We start from the raw sequence: 18724 nt of genomic DNA, 5'->3' as shown, positions 1-18724 counted from the left end.
CCCTCCCCCGCCTTTGCACACCCATGACGTAAGTAACAGAGAGACAGCCGTGCTAGTCTGTATCCTCCATCCCTCTCCATCTATCCACCGCAGATGACGTCCGGATCAACTTCTACCATCAGGTACTGTGCCTTGCAAGATTGTCTTTGAAAGGCCTGATGATCTGATGAGGTGGCCATACCGTCTGAGCTTGAGCTTCTGCAGCGACCGGCTCCTCATGTGGGCCGATGACATGCCTGATCCTAGCTACGTCTACACGGGGATGCTGCATCGAAATAGCTTATTTGGACGTAGCGACATCAAAATAGGCTATTTCGATGAATGGCGTCTACACGTCCGCCAGGGCTGGTGCCGTCAACGTTCAGCGTCGACGTTGGGCAGCACTACATCGAAGTAGGCGCTGCAGGGGAGCGTCTACATGCCAGAGCGGCCCACATCGAAATAAGGGTGCCAGGAACAGCTGCAGACAGGGTCACAGGGCGGACTAGCACTTCCGGGGGAACAGCGAGCCGCTCCCTTAAAGGGCCTCTCCCAGGCACACTCAGCCTGCACAGCACGCAGTCTGCAGAGCCACAGGCACGCACACCCGTCGAAGCAGTTATGGACCCCCAGCAGCAGCAGCCAGAGGTCCACACAGCCGCCCCTGCAGGAGCAGCGCTCGCCCTGCTCAATGCTATGCAGGAGGCAGCTGACCATCTTTTATTCGCAGAAGAGGAGCTGCCCCCAGGGGAGGAGGAAGCAGCCCCAGACCCTGCTGCCCTCCGACCCCCCCCTCCCCCCGCCGCACACGCTGCCGGCTGTGGAGCTACCCCACAAGCACCGACTGGTGGGAGCGGCTGGTGCTCGGCGAGTGGGACAATGACCGCTGGCTCCAGATTTCCGTATGAGCCGGCAGACATTCCTGGAGCTCTGCCAGTGGCTCACCACTGCCTTACGGCACCAGGACACCGCCATGCGACGTGCCCTCACCGTAGTGAAACAGGGTTGGCATCGCTGTCTGCAAGCTGGCCACTCCAGACAGCTACCGATCCGTAGGGCAGCAGTTTGGCGTGGGCAAGGCCACCGTCGGGGCTGTCCTCATGGAGGTAGGAGGACCCGGCGGGGGGGAGCCCTGGGAGCGGGGAGCCCTGGGAGGGGGGAGCCCGAGGGTGGAGGGCCAGACACACTCTGCACACCCCTCACTGGTGCTCTCTCATGTCCTTCCCCTGCAGGTCGTCCATGCAATCAATGCCCTGCTCCTCCACAGGCTCGTGCGGCTTGGAGACCCGGATGCTGCCATCGCGGGGTTTGCCAGCCTGGGCTTCCCAATTTGCTTTGGGGCTCTGGATGGGACCCATATCTCCATCCATGCCCCAGAGCACAACGGAGGATGCTTCCTCAACAGGAAGGGCTACCATTTGGTGATCCTCCAGGCCTTGGTGGACAGCCGGGGCTGCTTCCTGGACATTTATGTTGGCTGGCCTGGCAGCACCTACGATGCCCGGGTATTCAGAAATTCGGGCCTGTGCCACCGGCTGGAAGCGGGGACCTACATCCCCCAGTGGGAGATCCCTGTGGGGGACACCACCATGCCCCTCTGCGTCGTCGCAGACGCGGCGTACCCCCTCCGGCCCTGGCTCATGCACCCTTCCACGGGCCATCTCACAGCCAGCCAGGAGCGGTTCAACACACGCTTGAACCATGCTCACCAGGTGGTCGAGCGCACTTTTGGCCGCCTCAAAGGGCGCTGAAGGTGTCTCCTCACCCGCCTGGATGCAGGCCCCACCAACATCCCCCAGGCTGTGGGCGTGTGCAGCACACACCACAACCTGGTGGAGAGCAAGGGGGAGGCATTCTTCCAGGGCTGGGCTGTGGAGGCTGGCAGAGCCGACATGCAGCCACCCGCTGCCCCCAGTCGCCATGTGGACCCGGAGGGGATCCGGGTCCGGGAGGCCCTGCGGGCCCATTTGAACCAGGCCGCAAGGTGAACGCTGGCAGGCCCCCCCACTGCACCCCCCCATCCTCCACAACACTCCCTGCCCCCACGCCAACACCACAGAGCACCCAAGAGCACCCCCCCCACTTTTCTTGCAAATAAATGGACCTGTTTTTTGAAATGAAAACAGTGAAATGTCTTATTAATACAATATATATATATATAGAACAAAAGGGCGGAACTATTTACATGGGGGAGCAGGTACCATAACACAACAGGGGTCCAACACAAACTATATACAAATATAATGGGGGATATGTACAAAGGGGGAGGAGGTGGGCTACGTCCTCGGCCCCGCACCCCTACTGTCCAGCGCCCGGGGTTGGAGGGCGTGACCCTCGCCTCGGCCAGAGCCCTGGCCGAGGCTGGGTGGGGGCCGGGTGAACCAGCAGGTACGGCCGGCGGGTGTCTGCAGGCCCCAGGTCCCCCTCGGCGGCAGGCCCCAGGGTGGCGGACGGCGGTGGGATGGCGGTCGGAGCGGCAGGTGGAGCGGCGGAACACGGGGGAAGAAGAGTGGAGACAGCCGTTAGTGTGGGCCCCGACCCGTGGCCCTTGTCCCCCACCCCTCTGCAGCTGGTTCCCCATCCCTGTCCCCGGTATATGCTGCTGCTGCTGATGGGTGTCATCCCCCCCGGGGACCCGAGGTTCCGCTCCCCCCATCCCCAGGGATGGGGCCTGGCGCTGTCCTGCTGGGGGGCAGGGGCTGATGCACTCTTCTGAGGGACATGCCACTGCTGTCCTTGGGGCCATGGTCATCTGGGCATGTGGAGGGCCCTGGTCATGTCTGTTGTCCCTGCCCCTTAACCCCGGGAGTGTGCAACGGGGGGGTCCATATCTGACGGTCCACTCCCACGGTTGGGGGACACCCTCTGGGTGGACACCCTGCTGGAGCTCCAGGATAGGATGGCGATCCGCAGCCCCCCGTCGCTGGAGGAGGATTCCCCCTCCTCCTCCTCCGGCATCCCAGGGGTGGGCTCCTGGGGGTGCCCCTGGGGTGCAGGGCTTGCCTCCGGGGCGGACTCCGTCTCCAGGGCCTGCTGGGGCTCGTTGGCCGAGGTGTCAAGAGTGGCCGGGGGGAGGAGGTATACCGGGGGCCCAGGATTTCCCTGAGCTCCCTGTAAAAGGGGCAAGTGGCGGGGGCGGCCCCAGATCGGCTGGCCGCATCCCAGGCCCAGGCGTAACCCTGCCGCAGCTCCTTAACCTTACTCCTGACGTGGTCAGGAGTGCGGGCAGGGTGACCCCGGGCAGCCGGGCCCTCGGCCAGCCGAGCGAATGCATCCACGTTCCGCCTCTTGCTCCCCATTACCTGGAGCACCTCCTCCTCGCCCCAGAGCCCCAGCAGGTCCCGGATCTCGGCCTCCATCCAGGAGGGGCCCCGCTGCCTCTTCCCAGGCTGGCTGGGAGCCCTGGGTCCCTTGGGGGGGGCTGCCTTGGGGGCGCTTGGAGGGCTGGCAAGTGGCCATCGCTGCGGGGGTGGTGGGTTGGGGCTGCAGAGAGGCATGCAGGCTGGCCGTGTGGCAGTGCTTCTGCCTGCACGTGCTCTCAGCTTCCTGCACAGGAAGGCAGGGGGCGGGGAGCTTTAAGGGGCCGCCGCATGCGGCGACCATAGAGCTCAGGGGCTGGAGAGAGCGTCTCTCAACCCCTCAGCTGATGGCCGCCATGGCAGACCCTGCTCTTTCGATGTTGCAGGATGCGGATCGGCTACATGTGCCCTACTTCGACGTTCAACGTCGAAGTGGGGCACTATTCCCATCTCCTGATGGGGATGGCGACTTTGACGTCTTGCCTCCTTATGTCAATTTCAACTTCGAAATAGCACTCGCCACGTGTAGACGTGGCAGGTGTTATTTCGAAGTTGACGCGGCTACTTCGAAGTAGCCGGCACGTGTAGACGCGGCTCCTATGTCGTACTTCCTGTGTAACTTTCACTTTTGATTTTGTCCAAAACTGCACAAAACAAACACAGAAAGTTGTTTGGGATACAAAAAAATTTCCTTTTTTCAAAGGGCAAAGAAAAGCAACAAGATCGGAAAACTCTGCAGCTATTTTGGATCCAGAGAATTAGCTCTGCACTTTGATAAACTTAGATAATCAAGTGTAAACTGTCCCAGCGAAACCAGTTTGATCAAACCCTGGAGAGTATGAAAGGTCTCTGAAGGATCGGTTGGGTAAGTTAATTTTGCTTCACCATGACTTTTTATCCTCTAATATATACTGCTTGTTGCTTCACCAGATTGTCACCAACAAAAACATAAGTAATAGGGAGATATTTGTTTCACTCTTTGTGAGAACACTGCATTCCAGGTCTGCTCAAAATGGCAAACGTTACAATACTTTTTCTGATAGTTTTCACAGGACTATAAATCAAGATTTGGGCATCATGTTGAAAGAGGGATTTGTTTCTTTTGTGGCTGTCACACAGGCGATGAGTAACATAGGCAAGGGTGACGGATGGCAGAACAAGGAGCAATGGTCTCAAGTTACAGAAGGAGAGCAGTAGGTTGGATATCAGGAAAAACTCCTTCCCCAGGAGGGTGGTGAAGCACTGGAATATGTTACCTAGAGAGGTGATGGATTCTCCATCCCTAGAAGTGTTTAAGTCCTGGCTTGACAAGGTCCTGGCTGGGATGACTTAGTTGGGGTTGACTCTGATTGAAGAAGGGGGCTGGACTAGATGACTTCCTGAGGTCCCTTCTGCCTCTAGGATTCTGTGATAAATCACCAGCCCAGCACCACCCGTCCGCTGGTTGCAGTGTGGCTGCCCCACTGTTCCCATGGGCTGGAGTGGTGCTGGGGCTGGGGGGCAGCTGGGGCACTTGGTGCTCTCGGGGCAGTGAGTGGTGCTGGAGCTGTGCAGCTGCCTGACAATGAGAAGTCAACCAATCCATACGGGGGTGTGGGGCCTGAGGCAACCCCCCAGTGCCCCAACTGTATGAGCGGGGGCCTGAGGCAACCCCCCAGTGCCCCAACTGTATGAGCGGGGGCCTGAAGCAACCCCCAGTGCCCCAGCTGCATGAGCGGGGGCCTGAGGCGACCTCCCACTGCCCCAACTGCATGAGCCAGGGAAGGCCTGGTTCTGTGGGAGGCCCTACGCCTGCCCTGCATCTGCTCTGCCCCATTCCAGTCTTTCCCCCATGCCCAGCCTCTGCTTCAGCCTCTTGCCCACTTCTGCAAGCAACGTGAGCCATGGGACTGTAGCAGCCTGGTGCAGGGCAGCTGCTGGGATTGGCTCCCCCACACTCAGCCCGGCCGCCTGCTCAAGTCCACTCAGCCCTTCACCATCTTCTAGTGCAGTGTGTTCGTCTGCACCCTGACAGAAGAAAGGGGAGATCCCCAGGGGCCACCTCCTTATACCAGCAACACTCAGGCACACTAGTTCCACCCCTCTGCATGCAGACCCTTGGAAGGCACAACCAAGCCCCCACTGGTCACACAGCAGGTAGCCTCTTATGCAAGTGCAGAGAAAATACGTTCTTCATTTCGGTTGTTAGGTTTGTCAGCTCAGGGACTCATTCATTCCAGGTTGAGGAGCTGATTGGGAGCTGAAAAAGCAGGAAAACTTTTTATCTTCTTCCAAACTAAGAATTAAAAAATGGATTGGGGGAGGATCAGATCTACTATTTCTAAACTCTCGAGGGACATATTGACCATAGGCAAGCAGTTCATTCCACTGATTTCAAATCATAATTCCTCTGTTAAACAAATATCTTTTAAATGCAACTCTTATTTGATGAACTTACTTTTTTCTTCAGTATCCAGCATGCTTAAGGAGCTTTTATTTTTTGAATAAAACAGCTTGAAATGTTGGTTGTTTGGATAGTTTGCTTGTGTTATGTTTGCGAGTTTTCATTTTTACTTGAATTCCAGTGCAGCTTGACAAAGATCCCATTTAAAAAAAAAACAATGAATGAGAAATGTCATTCACAATTTTTCTAATATTTAACATTTTAAAATTTCTGAATCTGAATACATGAATAAATCTGAATAAACGAAGCTCAGTTAATGTATTTAGATAGAGTGTATCCTACTGGTTAGCACAGAAGAGTACCAAATTTAGCATAAAGGCTATAATAGCAGAATTTCAGCATTATATACACTCGTTATATAGCAGAATTTCAGCATTATGAACACGTGTTAAAACCACATAAAAATTGGTGATACAGATGTGATAGATTGTTACTGTAATCGTCTTCAGTTACAAAAAATAAATGTCAAGTTTCCAGTGGCCACATCTGTCATGACACTGGTGTCCATAAATGATGATTGCTTTACAGAGTCTAAACAATTAGTTAATCCCAAAGTTCTTATGTGTGAGGAAGTTGGTTGAGTTGCATGTTATACTATTCTAATTTCGAGCTTATACTGCACTCCTGCAGTATCTGAGCACTTGCCAGTAATGCATTAAGCACTATGACTCTGGGCTCATCTACACATGAAATCCCACATCAATTTTACCTCTGTTATTGAATTTTTTCAGTGAATTATTATTTTTTTTTTGGCTAAGATGACAGTCAATCAGTTGAGGACAACAGAAGGTTGACGTGGTGAGGTGGGTTAATGGAAAGGTGGAAGGTCTGAATGGCAGCCATCAGCTGGTTTTTTATGTATAGACAATTTCAGACTCGATCAAAACTGATGGCTCTGGTAAGCACATGCCAGGATCCCATGGGTGTCTCATTTCCACTGCTTATTTTTCTGATTTTTCCTAAAATTAAGAAGGTTCTGCCTCGTGGTGCTTAGAGTATTCCACGCAATGCTGGAATTGATCAAATGCTGACGAAGAAGTGGCTGTGTTACACAGAAGCAGAAATGCAATCAAGTTGCACGTAGGGCCTCCTTCTACTTTTGTCAGTGGTGTATTCTATTCATAATTTACCTTGTCTCTATAGCCAAGTTGTCTTAAATCATTGCGTTGCAGTAACAAATTGTTTTTGTTGTTTTCTGTCTTCTCTGCCATCATCTGGATCAGCACACAGTGAGATGAAAATTCTTGCAATCTACTACAGCTCCAGAACAAGATCCTTTCTTCTTGATTCCATCATTTTCTTCTTTACGTTTTGTGTTCACAAGCTGGAATCAGGTAGGAATATCTGTCGTTTCTTCATTTTGTTGGTCTTCAAAGTGCTACATTTCTGCTGCTTTGTTTTATTAAAATCAATATAAGTTATATGTTTGCAAATTATGGCTATTTAAATGTATTGTTTGTGGAAAAATTCATATATAAATTCAGGACACATGCTAAGCAATGACAGATCACTATGATAGAGGCACAAGATATGAAATATTCAAATTAGAATCCTGTGTGACTGATGGATTAAGTTGATCCTGAATTCCGTTTTATTTATTGGTTTTATCCTTTTCTGTGCTTCGGTAAATTTTACAGCCCAATTCACTGTGACTGGGCCTGGTCACCCTGTCATTGCCATGGCGGGAGAGGACACTGTGTTGCCCTGTCGCCTGTCCCCCAGGATGAGTGCTGAGAACATGGAGGTGAGGTGGTACCGTTCTGACTTCACGTCGATTGTGCACCTGTATCAGCGTGGAAAGGATGAGTACGGGCAGCAGATGTCAGAATATCGTGGCAGGACAGAGCTATTTGAAGATGACATCGCGTATGGTGCTGTTGACTTGGGAATTCTCAGGGTCAGACACTCTGATGAAGGACAGTACCACTGCTTTGTTCAGGATGGTGCCTTTCATGCAGAAGCTGTACTGGAACTGAAGGTAGCAGGTCAGTAACACATCTGTAATCTCTTCCTAGCTGGCTGTTAGACTAAGATGCACAAAATAGTTACCCATCTAACGCTCCACTGAGGTCCTCGAAATAATCATTACAATGAAATAGTCCTTATGATAGAAAGGGAGGAGACACCATGTAGTGCAGTGGTTACAGCAGCCATCTCTGAGGTGAGATACACAAGGGCCAGTCTCCCTGCTCTAATTATCATTTGATTATTTATGCGATCTGCCCAAGTAATTAAATAGGCAGTGGGAAACGGGATTGCACCTTGATTTTCCCAACTCCCTTGGATGTACCCAAACCATTATGCTAGTTGCTCTCTCTCTCTCTGCCTCCCTCTCTCTCTGTGGACAGCAGTATAGTCATTGGGCCAGAGAGAAAAAGGGAGGCAAGATATCTTGAGGTCATAATCCTGAACTTTATTTGTTTACTAAGGAAAAATTTAAAAACCTTCTGATGACGGGGATTCCAGAACCACCCTGAGAAACACTATTCCTAAGTTTAATTGTCCTTACGGTTAGAAAGATATTCCTAACATCCAGCCAAAACCTCTCTTGCTCCAGTTTAAGCCCATTTCTTCATATCTGGCCTTCAGGGGACATGGAGACCGCAATGAGATTAGAACTGAGAAAGGGGATCTTCTATTCTTTTACACAGTCACATGCACAACTAAGCAGCCACCATTGTGAGGAACTTCTTTCCACACCCCACAGCTCCCTGAAGCATGCTCAGAACAGCCGTAAGACTACGCAGTAAATAGGTAATTGCATAACAAAAATACCTACCACCTTATAAAATCAGAAATCAAGGGGAAAATATCTTCCCTTCCTTGCCCCCTTTATACCACTTACAATGCTGTTGATAGCACATTCCAACGTTCTGTAAGGCTTTCACTTCCTTCTCGGAGGCCCAGGACTGTAACACAGATAAGCAAACATTAAACAAGTGCTTAAGACCCCTTAAGTCATGTTTCCTCTTTCCATGAACATCAGCAAAAAAAAGTCTATTCTATTCTTGTATGGAAAATGTAACCATTTGCATGGTAGGCTGTAAAATTATTCATTTAACATGGATTCATTCTAGCTGTAGGCTCTGTACCTCGCATCTCTGTTGACAGTCACCAGGATGGAGGGATCCGAGTGGTGTGTCAGTCATTTGGATGGTACCCGGCACCTGACGTGCTGTGGAGAGATTTTACAGGGCAGCCTTTGTCTTCATCAACTGAAATGAAATCTGAAGAAGAACATGGTCTCTTGGAAATAAAATCTACCATTATAACAAAAAATTCAAACAAGAATTTGTCCTGTTCTGTAAGGAACGTTCTTCTGAGACAAGAAAAGGAATCAATAACATTTTATCTATCAGGTCAGTTACCACCAAAACCAAAAACTGTCATACTCAATGGGAGGAAAAAAAAAAAAACAGGTTGCTAAATAATACAAAAGTTAGACTGTTCCCCCGTGAAAAACTGTATTTCAGATTAAGGTGAGGTAAAGGGCACAATTTTGGATCCAGAGATATTGCCGTTGTTCCAGTAACAAGCATTTCACACTGAGAAAATACAGGGTTAAAGTTAAATTTAAAAGAAATCCAAACATCTACATGCATGGACGTGTGCTGTAGGGAGACTATATAACAGGGGTGGGCTGAGGGGGCTCTCCAAAATATTTCCGGATTGCCCAAATTGCAGATCTTTTTGTGACCCCTGGGCTGTAGCCACTAAATGTTGCATCTGACGAAGCAGGTCTTTGCCCACGAAAGCTGATGCTCCAAAATATGTTAGTCTATAAGGTGCCACAGGACTTTTTGTTGTTTTTAAATCCCCTAGATTTCATCTGGCCATACTTGGCAGGGAGGGAGGGGAAGGTTGCTCTGTGTGCTGCCATCCCCTCCCTTGGGCTGAAGCCATTTTGCCATGTATACTGAGGCAAGCTCCATCCCCTCACTGCCGTGGCCTTCGGGCTCCACCTCCACAGCTGCCATTGGCTAGGAATCCTGGCCAATGGAAGCCACAGGGGGCGGTGCCAGCAAATCAGTGATGATCTACCTGCTTCCCACCCTCAGCCACCAAAGGGAAGGTCCCACTGGTAAGTGCCTTCTACCTCACCCCCCTGCCCTAGCCATGAGGCCACCCCCAACACCACAACAATGTGTTATTCCATCACTCCATTCTCAGAATGAGTTGACCCAATCAGGCAGAAGCCTTTCAAAAAAGTTCGGTCTAAGACAGACACCCCCCTGGAACGTTTCTGCCCAGCTCTTATAAATTTGGCAAAGTAATAAGCAACTGAAAGGAAGGTCTTGTCATGGGACATGTCGAGCAACTGTTATAACAAGAGAAAGAGAGAAAGGAGGTGGGGGAGGGCTCGGACTGGTAGGACTTTGATAGTATTTAATACACAATTCAGTACTGTCAAAAGTGGCTGAGCAGAAACTGGTTTTCAAATTGGTGTCTGCCAGTTTTCATACTCCATGGAACAATTTTTTCAACATCTGCTTCACACAAATCCAGATGTGATGCAATTTCCGCCAACAAAAGTCTGCTGCTTGTGGCTACTGTTCCCAGCCTGATGTGTCTTTTGTGTTTCAGATTCCTTTTTCCCAAGAGCATCTCCCTGGATGGTGGCTTGGAGCATGACCGTGATGATTTTGTCGGTGGTCATCTGCCTGACTTTTTTCCTATTCAAATTGAAAGGTAAAGCTGGACTGGGGAAAATGTAGTGTAAACACAATGAGATCTTCTCCTTAAAAAGATAGTAACAAAGAGAAAGCTGTGCTACTCTATATACTATCAAACGAAAAAAGCAGCTAAGTAGCACTTTAAAGACGAACAAAATAATTTATTAGGTGAACTTTTGTGGGACAGACCCACTTCTTCAGACCATAGCCATAGCAGAACAGACTCAATATTTCAGGCACAGAGAACCAAAATAGTAATCAAGGTTGACAAATCAGAAAAAAAATTATGAAGGTGAGCAAATCAGAGAGTAGCGGGAGGGAGTCAAGAATTAGATTAAGCCACGTATGCAAAAAAGCCACTACAATGACCCTTTTTTTTGTTTTAAAAAAAATTGTTAGGCTTTTACACATGGGAAAGTTACCCCAGTTTACAGTGTGAATTTAGATTGACTCTTCTAGGCCAGTGCAAATAACTGGGGACACTCGCTTTAAGAGGAGTTTTTTCAAGTTGACTTAAACTTCTTCCTATTCATCTTACAATGACCCTAAAACTAGGTTTGCACTAGTTAAATCAGATTATTAACAGAGCCTGAGGGACTGAAGTTCCAACTCCCATTGAAATGGAGTGAGCTTGGGCTCTGAACTCCCTTAGGTTCCTATAAAAATCCCTCTCTTATCTTGTTTTCTTAAGTTTATTTCCACTGTATGAAAATGATTCTTAGAGTATTAATGAACAGTGCATTGCTATTGTTGTTGTCACAGCCTTTGTCCAGACGGTGCCAATATTGAGGTTTTCCCAGATTTTTCTTTTTTTAACATCCGTCTTGGAGAACAGGCGCTGTTGTTGTTAGTTTTGGGTTCTGCAAAATTTCAGGAAGAGGAAGCTGAAGAGGAAACAGAAGCGGTTGCTCATTTCTTTTGTCTCAGGTCAGAGTCAATCCTTGAGGCCTCTATTCTTGAGGTTCTCCAAGAACCAAGTGTCCTGGAGCCACAGGAGCTGTTCTATGTCCCGCTTTTGAACACTTTCCTAAAGGAAGCACTCCAGCCTGCCAAACCCCAGAGGGCTCTGGCTCTTTCATCAGAGTTGGCCTCACCACCTCTTTGACCGAGCCTCGGCGCTCCAGCACTCCTGTTGCATACCCAGAGCTCTGCCCAGCATGTCCACACTTAGGGCTTGTCTCCACTGGCAGTTTTCATCACCAAACCCCACTTTTGGGTGAGAAAACCCAGAGAAGTTTCACATTGTGAGAAAGTCACAAAAACCCCCCAGTTTGAATGACAAAAAACTTTTGCCTCCATGGGGGACTTTTTGCCCCTCGTTTACTGTTGGTGATCATGCTGTGTGTCCTACTGGAGGCTTTACTGAACTCCAGGATGTTTCCCACAATGCCTGAGCAGCCGCTCTGGCCAGCGCTTTGGGCTCCGCTGCTCTGTAGCCAAGTAAAGAGAAATGCACCCAGCCTCCCTGCAACTTCCCGCTGGCTGGCGCAGCGTGGGTGCTCCTCACAACGTCTGCTCAGGAACTGAGGGCTGGCTGTCACTCAGGGCCTATTTTGAAATAAGCTATTTTGAAATAGCTCAAATAGGCACTAATTTGAAATAAGCTATAATGGCGTCCTCTGGCACTATATAGGTATCTGCATAGCATAGATGTAGCCACAATGACAAGATTCCTTTCAGTGTAGAGTCCTGGGAAAAGTCTTTAAATAATATTCTGTGTGTTTTCTTTTTAGGAAAGCATCTCGACACGATCAGTAAGTTCCTTTTTTCCCCTTGTTGAACCAGTGCTATGATATAGAAGATTTTTGAATGGGAAAACATAAGCAATATTGCCCATACTAATTGCACAACTTGTTACTTCAGTAATGGGTGGGAAGCTAGTACTGGACAGGCGTTTTCAGGAAGCAGTATGGAGTGGGTGACCTGGGTGGCGGGGGAACTGTGCACTTGATGTCCATGGCAGAAATGATTCCCTGCCAGCTCCATATAAAGAACTTCTGAGAGGAGCTGGTGACTGCTCAGGAGAGAAGTAAAGATGTGTCTGCTGGGGACAGGAGAATGCAAATTTGGTGCCCACAACCTTAGCAAGTGAGCAAAGCACAAGTCATAATTGTGACATTTCATCAAACTGAAGGCTGACAATGTAATGGAAAACTTCTGGGCTGCCTTTTGCCTATTCTTGTAGAGCTGCACAAGGTCAGACCCCCATTACAGCTACACTGGTGTGAAAAGTGACTTGCAGTGTGATTTATCCTGTGTCCAAACCCTATGGTCTTGCTGATTCAAAACAATGCACAGTAGACAGTCCAAAACTATGAATAGGGGAAGGGTCCCACTAATGACGGGAACTTTTCTGGCTTCTACATGACACCAAAATGGGCCAGTGAAAGGATCTGAGTCCCAGCTTCCACTTCCTTTACCCAGAACCTCCCTGACCCTGAGGGCTCTCTTTATGCTCTCCTGTGGAGCAGAGGCCTCATAACCCTACCAAGGCTGGGCCCAGCATTCCTCAGGACATGACCCCCAACCCAGTTATGGTCATCTGGGGCACAGAGTTGGGTGTGCGCAGTCCAGGGACCAGCTCCCAGCATGGATCTGCTCTCTGCCTTGTGTCTCAGGAACTGTGGTGGCCTGGATCTGATTCTGGGCTCTGTCTCTCATGCTGTCTGTCTGGCCCAGCTCTCATGTGCAATTCAGCTCAGACCCTGCTGCTCTCCTTGGCGTAGCGCCGCACTGTCTCACACAGGCAATTCCAGCTCACATGGAGGACTGGACCCCGCCCCCCTCGTCACGCTGACCCCCTCATTAGTCTGCTCACCCTCTCAGTCAGGCTGGCCTGGGGCCCTAGCCAATGCCATTGCCCCAGGGGACTGTTAGTCCCAGCGTCTTGCTTCTCATTGATTTTTTTCCCCTTCCTTTTGGTACTGGGGACTTTGCCAGCCAAACACTCCCACTGAATTTTAATAAGGGGCCAGCAGTCTCCTTACATATAGTTAGGGGGACAGCAGCCATTAATTTCATCCACGATGAGATTTTACAGGATGTCTTTCTTTTTGTTCGTGATTTAGGTAAACTTCGCAGAGAGCTCGGTAAGGACGTCTTTGTTCGGTCTGTTTCTCTCTCTGATACAGCCTTTCCTGTCATAATGAATGTTCCATCTGCCTGGCTTCATTCTGATCCCATCTTTGTGTTTGCTTTCAGAGTGGAGGAGATCCCTTGGTGATGCAGGTAAGTAAATATGATTTTAATCAATGAGAGATGCTGCTCTCTATCACTGTACATAATAAGTGAAATACATAATAAATATAATATTTTTCCTGTGGGAAGAGGAGGGTGCTGAGGTGCAAAGGAGGAAGAGGAGTGAATCATCCTGGCATGTCCTCCTTACACATTACTCACCTAACTGGAGACAATCTCTGATCTGAGTGACTTGAATGGTTATTTTGTATTAGGATCCCTGTGTTTGTGTCAGGTAGAGGAACAACAGTGCTGACTGGATGTGAGTTCAGCTCAAGGAGTCCCTCTGACACTGTTCAACTTGTGCTTTTTTTCCCCCTCTCTCCATCCACAGAGAGTTCCACTTTCTCCTCTCTCCCTCAGAGCCCACCTTTCCGCTGTTTTTGACTATCTCATCCAATTTCTCTCCGTCTATTCATTTACACAAAACCCTCTCTCCTTTCTCCACTGACAGCTGCCTTCTCTTCCAGATACCGATGTCTTTGGCCCTGATCACTAGTTACAGCTCTTTACTAAGGGTTCTGTGGAGGGGAGGGGGCATGATGGGTCATGTGCCCCTAGACGCCATGGAAGGCAGGGGCAAGGGGCTGGCCAGCAGCCGATGGGGGCGCTGGTGGGTGGTTTGGTGCCTGCAGCAGCCTCCCCACCACCACACACACCCCCTTCTCCCAGTGCTGTTCTGGGGGTGGGAGTGGGGAGTGGAGTGATGAGGCCAGGCGTGGGGGCTCTCCGGTCTGGGGCTGCCTCGCTCCACTTCTCCCCTTCATAGCTATTGAGTGCGGGCAGCTGGGGAGACCCAGGCTGCTGGTGCCAGACTCCCAGCCCTGTGGGACCGCTGGGCCGTGCTGGTTGGTGGAAGGGATGCGGTGGAGCAAGGGGAGGGGAGAGATGGGCCCTGGGTGCGGGTGGGGGGTTGTTCTGGACATTGTCTGGGCTGGGGGGGTGTCACACAGCTGGTGATGCCTCAGATCCTTTGTCAGCAGTTGCCTCTCGTCCCAGGTCTCTAATTCTCCACTCTGGGCAGGGGTGGGGGAAATGATGAGCCAAAGGCCTGGGCTGGAAAACGTCTGTGCTCTCTCACTGACCTGCCTCCGCCTGGGGATCGGAGCGAATGCTGAGATCTCAGAGCTGTCGGGCACAGCCTGGGGGACGGAGATTCCCTGAGTCCCTCTCCAGCTGGGCCCGATTCTGTCACTGACCCATCAAACCCTCTCCCAGGGCTGAGCTCAGCCCCTCACACTCTGATTCTCTCTCCCCTGCAGTGAATGTGACTCTGGATCCAGACACAGCTCATCCCCGACTCATCCTGTCAGAGGGTGGGAAAAGTGTGAGATGTGCAGACACACGGCAGCGACTGCCCGACAACCCGCAGAGATTTGACGTATGGCCCTGTGTGCTGGGCTGTGAGGGGTTCACCTCGGGGAGACACTACTGGGAGGTGGAGGTGGGGGGTGGGCTATACGGGGCTGTGGGGGTGGCCAGAGAGTCTGTGAGCGGGAAGGGAGAGATCAGCCTCAGCCCTGAGGGGGTGATCAGGGCCGGGGGGCAGTGTGGAGATCAGTTCCAGGCTCTCACCTCCCCTGAGCCCCCCCGTCCCTGAGCCCTGAGGGGGGGATCTGGGCCGTGGGGCGGTGCGGGGATCAGCACTGGGCTCTCACCTGCCCTGAGCCCCCTCTGTCCCTGAGCCAGGCCCCCCGCAGGATCCGGGTGTGTCTGGACTGTGACCGGGGGCAGGTGACATTTATCGATGCTGGTGCCGAGGCCCCGATCTTCACTTACCCGCCGGGCTCCATCCCTGGGGGGAGAATCCGGCCCTGGCTCTGTGTGTTGCCAGGATCCCAGCTCCGACTGTGTCCCTGAAATCAGCCTCTCTAGCCTCGGTCTCTATGACGTTGGAGGACTCCCATCTCCCCAGCCCCTGGCTGAGCTCTGTGGCCCCTGGCAGCTGCTTCCCCTCCCTCCCTGCAGCCCCAGGGATAGGAGGGGGAGGGGGAAGAACCCCTGGGGCTGCAGGAGGGGCCCAGCGGAGCAGGTGTGGGGCTGGGCAGGGGCAGAGCTAAGAGCCGGGCTGGGAACAGACGGGGGGAAGGGGCAGGACATAGAATTTATTAATGTGGGTCCAGGGTCAGGGCAGAAGCTGGAAGCTCTGCAGCAGCGGGAACATTTTCTACCAATCTGTGTCCTGAGATCTCACTGGGGTCTCCCAGCCAGAGCTCCTGCCACAGGGGCCAAAGTCCCCGTCCCCTGTAACTGCTGGGGAGCTGGTACCACTGTAATTGTCCCAGCCGTGGGGCTGGGCAAGGAGAATTCTAACATCACCAGACAAAGCCAGGCACCCAACTCATTGTTTTGAAACTCAATTTTTTTGGGGGAGGGGGGGTCAGTTTTGATTCTGGCTCATGACTTGTAACTTCTGGGGTTGGCGACACTGCAAGAGTCAGAGGGACTGGGGGGAAATGCAGGAAAAAGATAAAGTAAAACCAACTCACCAGAGAGGGGGTGAAAATCCACAGAAAACACTGCCAGGAAAACCCCCTGCAGGAGAGAATCAGCCAAGGCAGGGAGAGGGGAAGGGATAAATCCAGGGGAAAGACTGGAGAACAGGGGCGGGGTTGTTCTGTGCCAGAGATCACAGGAGAGTGGAGGCAACAAGTATTTATGGTATATAATGCGTGTATTCCTTTTTCATTTCCCGGCATCAGTTGTTGGGGGGGGCGCAGAGTGGAGGGTTTGGTTCCCTGCTCAGCTGGGTCTCACCAGCTCCAACAGGGAATAGACCAGCATGTCCCTGAGCTGGGGGATTGCAATGCTGGTACACCACCCGTGCTCTGTCTCTTGTGCTCTCTCGCCCTGGGAATCAGTATTCCCTAGCCAGGCTCTGTGCAGAGGGTTGTGCACATGGGGCTGACTCTCCCATTTTCTGAGGGGCTGAATTTATGAAAATTAGGCTGAAGGTATGTGAAATATGTCGCTCACGCACCAGGAATCACAGTGGTGTGCAAGGAAGTGTTTGTGGGATGGGACCTGCTCCAGGACACATTATTGGGGGGGGGTCTACACTCAGATGAACGTTTCTGTGTTGTACAATCAGTGTGTAAACAAGACATGTTTTGCTGTCACTTCAGTGCACGTGGTCAGAGAAGTTCCAGGGGCTGGGAGGTGCTTGGGTGGGTTAGATGTCACTGAAGTGAAACCCTTACTCCTCTTATCGCCCCAGGGCTGGTGTAATGAGGTCCCTGCCTCATCTGCACAACTGCATTGCAAAAACAAACCAACCTTTCTCCCAGGCCGGGGCCCTCAGTGGTACGGGAGGCGCTGCCCCACCCTCAGCTACTGCTGGGACTTTGTTTTCAGTGAGCTGCTCATTTTAATGATAAGGTGGGATCCATGCAGGGTCGTACATTCTACAATGCAGAGCAACACTCAATTGAATTTTTAGCTGCCTAGAAAATCAGAACGCTGTGACCCTTGTATACTAATAACAAATCTATAATCAGGGTGCATTAAATATCGTGGCCCAGGTACATCAGTTATCCTGGGCAATGTCTAGATTAAAGGATTTTGTCAACAAAACCCTGGGAGCGTCCCGATTCCCAAGGGCGTTCTGTCATCAGAACGTAGCACTTGTGTCAACAGCCGTACCTCGCTTGCCACGAGGAAGAACGCCTCTGTTGACAGAACACGGGTCTGGACATTCAGGGGAGCCTTCTGTTGACAGAAAAGACTTCTGGGATACAGTGCAACGCTGTCCGCTGTGGTTACGGTTGGCCAGCTTGCTGATGGAACAGCCGGCCAGCCCAGCCACTCTGGCAACAAAGCGGCTGGCTCTTTCAATCTGCTTCGTGGTCTGGCCACGATCTGTGGACAGAAGTTTTGTCGCAAGATATCTTTGGCCAAAAACTTCTGCCGACAAATCCCTCTAGACTAGACTTAGCCCCGCTTATTAAAACGTAGGTGCAAAGGTCAGCAGGTGGCATTTCTTGATTTTGTATTGCTGGTGCCCACTCTTAGAATTTGCTCCCACAGCTGCACGTAACCCCTGGTGCATATGCAGAGGGGTGTCTGAGCTTAATTCCACCCATCAGATACAAGTACCTTCAAAAATCCTAGGGTAAGAAACCTAGTTTTGGTATTGGGAGGTTGTGCCAAAGTAACACAAGGAGCCGAGTAAACCCCGTGACAAGCAGTGTGGGACAGAGTGCTCCAAGGGTATCTAATGATCCCCTAAAATTCTTTTTTCTATTTGGACTCGTCTCTCTTTTTGCATCTTTTAAAGCTTTCCTCTACCGTATTACACTCCTCTCCTCCCCTTAGCAGCAGCAGAGTGGAGTGGATTTACTCGGCATGATGCAAACCATAGATGTGAACATATATGCAAACTGCCTGTATTTCTATGCAACCTGATTTCTATGCAGATATTATTTCATATGTTTACCTGTGTACTATCCCACGACTGCAATAAACTCACATTGCTGGAATACCATGTGTGTGATCACTGAAGTCCCAAGAACACCTCCTCTCAGAGCTCATCTAGCTCTTGGGAACTGGAGTGGAGGTCAAACCTAAAGATTCTTCGACCAGATTGTTGAGCCATTGTCCACATTAATATCTCCATCTAAATGTCCCTGTTTGGTCTACAGCTGCAAAGCCTGACTTCGGCAGCTACGTTGCCTACCAGCGGTTGGGAACCTGTGACCTGTGGGCCAGATCCAGCCTGCAGCTTACGTGGATCCAACTCATCGACCTTGGGGTCCAGCCCCTCTCCTGGAAGGTGTGCAAGCCAGCGCTGGCGCTCCAAGGAAAAACAGATGTGCAGACTCCGTTCAGCCTTGTTTCGGGTGTCACTGCAAGGTTTACGCCAGCTCCTAACAATTCATTTATTCTTCTGCTGATATTGATAGACTTGGAAAAACGTGCTAATTTTTGTTCACTTTTGTATAAACAGTTAAATAGGACAATTATAATAAATCAAAACAAATTAACTCATTTGGTAAGAAGCAGCAGAAACTACAGACATTCCTACCTGACTCCAGCTTGTGAACATACAGAGTCATGAAGAAAATGATAAAAGGGGATAGAAAGGAGCTGGCTCT

At 50.8% G+C, this 18724-nt stretch overlaps 1 protein-coding gene across 2 annotated transcripts; it reads left to right on the top strand.

Annotated features, from left to right (window-relative positions):
* The first annotated feature begins 42 nt into the window (after positions 1 to 42).
* LOC142024897 (butyrophilin subfamily 1 member A1-like) lies at positions 43 to 18715 on the top strand. 2 transcript variants are annotated; one of them, XM_075017222.1, is made up of 11 exons: positions 43 to 122; positions 3982 to 4143; positions 6945 to 7055; positions 7359 to 7706; positions 8799 to 9080; positions 10306 to 10410; positions 12128 to 12148; positions 13463 to 13483; positions 13596 to 13622; positions 14894 to 15012; positions 18272 to 18715. In XM_075017222.1, the coding sequence occupies exons 3-11, from the start codon at positions 6956 to 6958 to the stop codon at positions 18521 to 18523; spliced, it is 1275 nt and encodes a 424-aa protein (XP_074873323.1). In that variant the 5' UTR covers positions 43 to 122; positions 3982 to 4143; positions 6945 to 6955; the 3' UTR covers positions 18524 to 18715. The 2 variants fall into 2 exon arrangements, with proteins under 2 accessions (XP_074873323.1, XP_074873324.1); XM_075017223.1 differs by lacking the exon at positions 18272 to 18715 and adding an exon at positions 15240 to 18101 and having other exon boundaries at positions 14894 to 15159.
* The last annotated feature ends 9 nt before the right edge of the window (positions 18716 to 18724 follow it).

Source organism: Carettochelys insculpta, chromosome 22 (assembly GCF_033958435.1).
Source record: "Carettochelys insculpta isolate YL-2023 chromosome 22, ASM3395843v1, whole genome shotgun sequence".
Lineage (NCBI taxonomy): Eukaryota > Metazoa > Chordata > Testudines > Carettochelyidae > Carettochelys > Carettochelys insculpta.
Note: the sequence above shows the minus strand (reverse complement) of the source record. Positions and strands in the feature narration are given on the sequence as shown.

What these genes read in the sequence shown, in the direction of transcription:
- LOC142024897 (XM_075017223.1), top strand. Translation starts at nt 6,956, where the DNA reads ATGAAAATTCTTGCAATCTACTACAGCTCCAGAACAAGATCCTTTCTT. An exon ending in TAAACTTCGCAGAGAGCTCG is followed by an intron (nt 13,484 to 13,595) that starts GTAAGGACGTCT and finishes GTTTGCTTTCAG; the next exon opens with AGTGGAGGAGATCCCTTGGT. An exon ending in GAGATCCCTTGGTGATGCAG is followed by an intron (nt 13,623 to 14,893) that starts GTAAGTAAATAT and finishes TCTCCCCTGCAG; the next exon opens with TGAATGTGACTCTGGATCCA.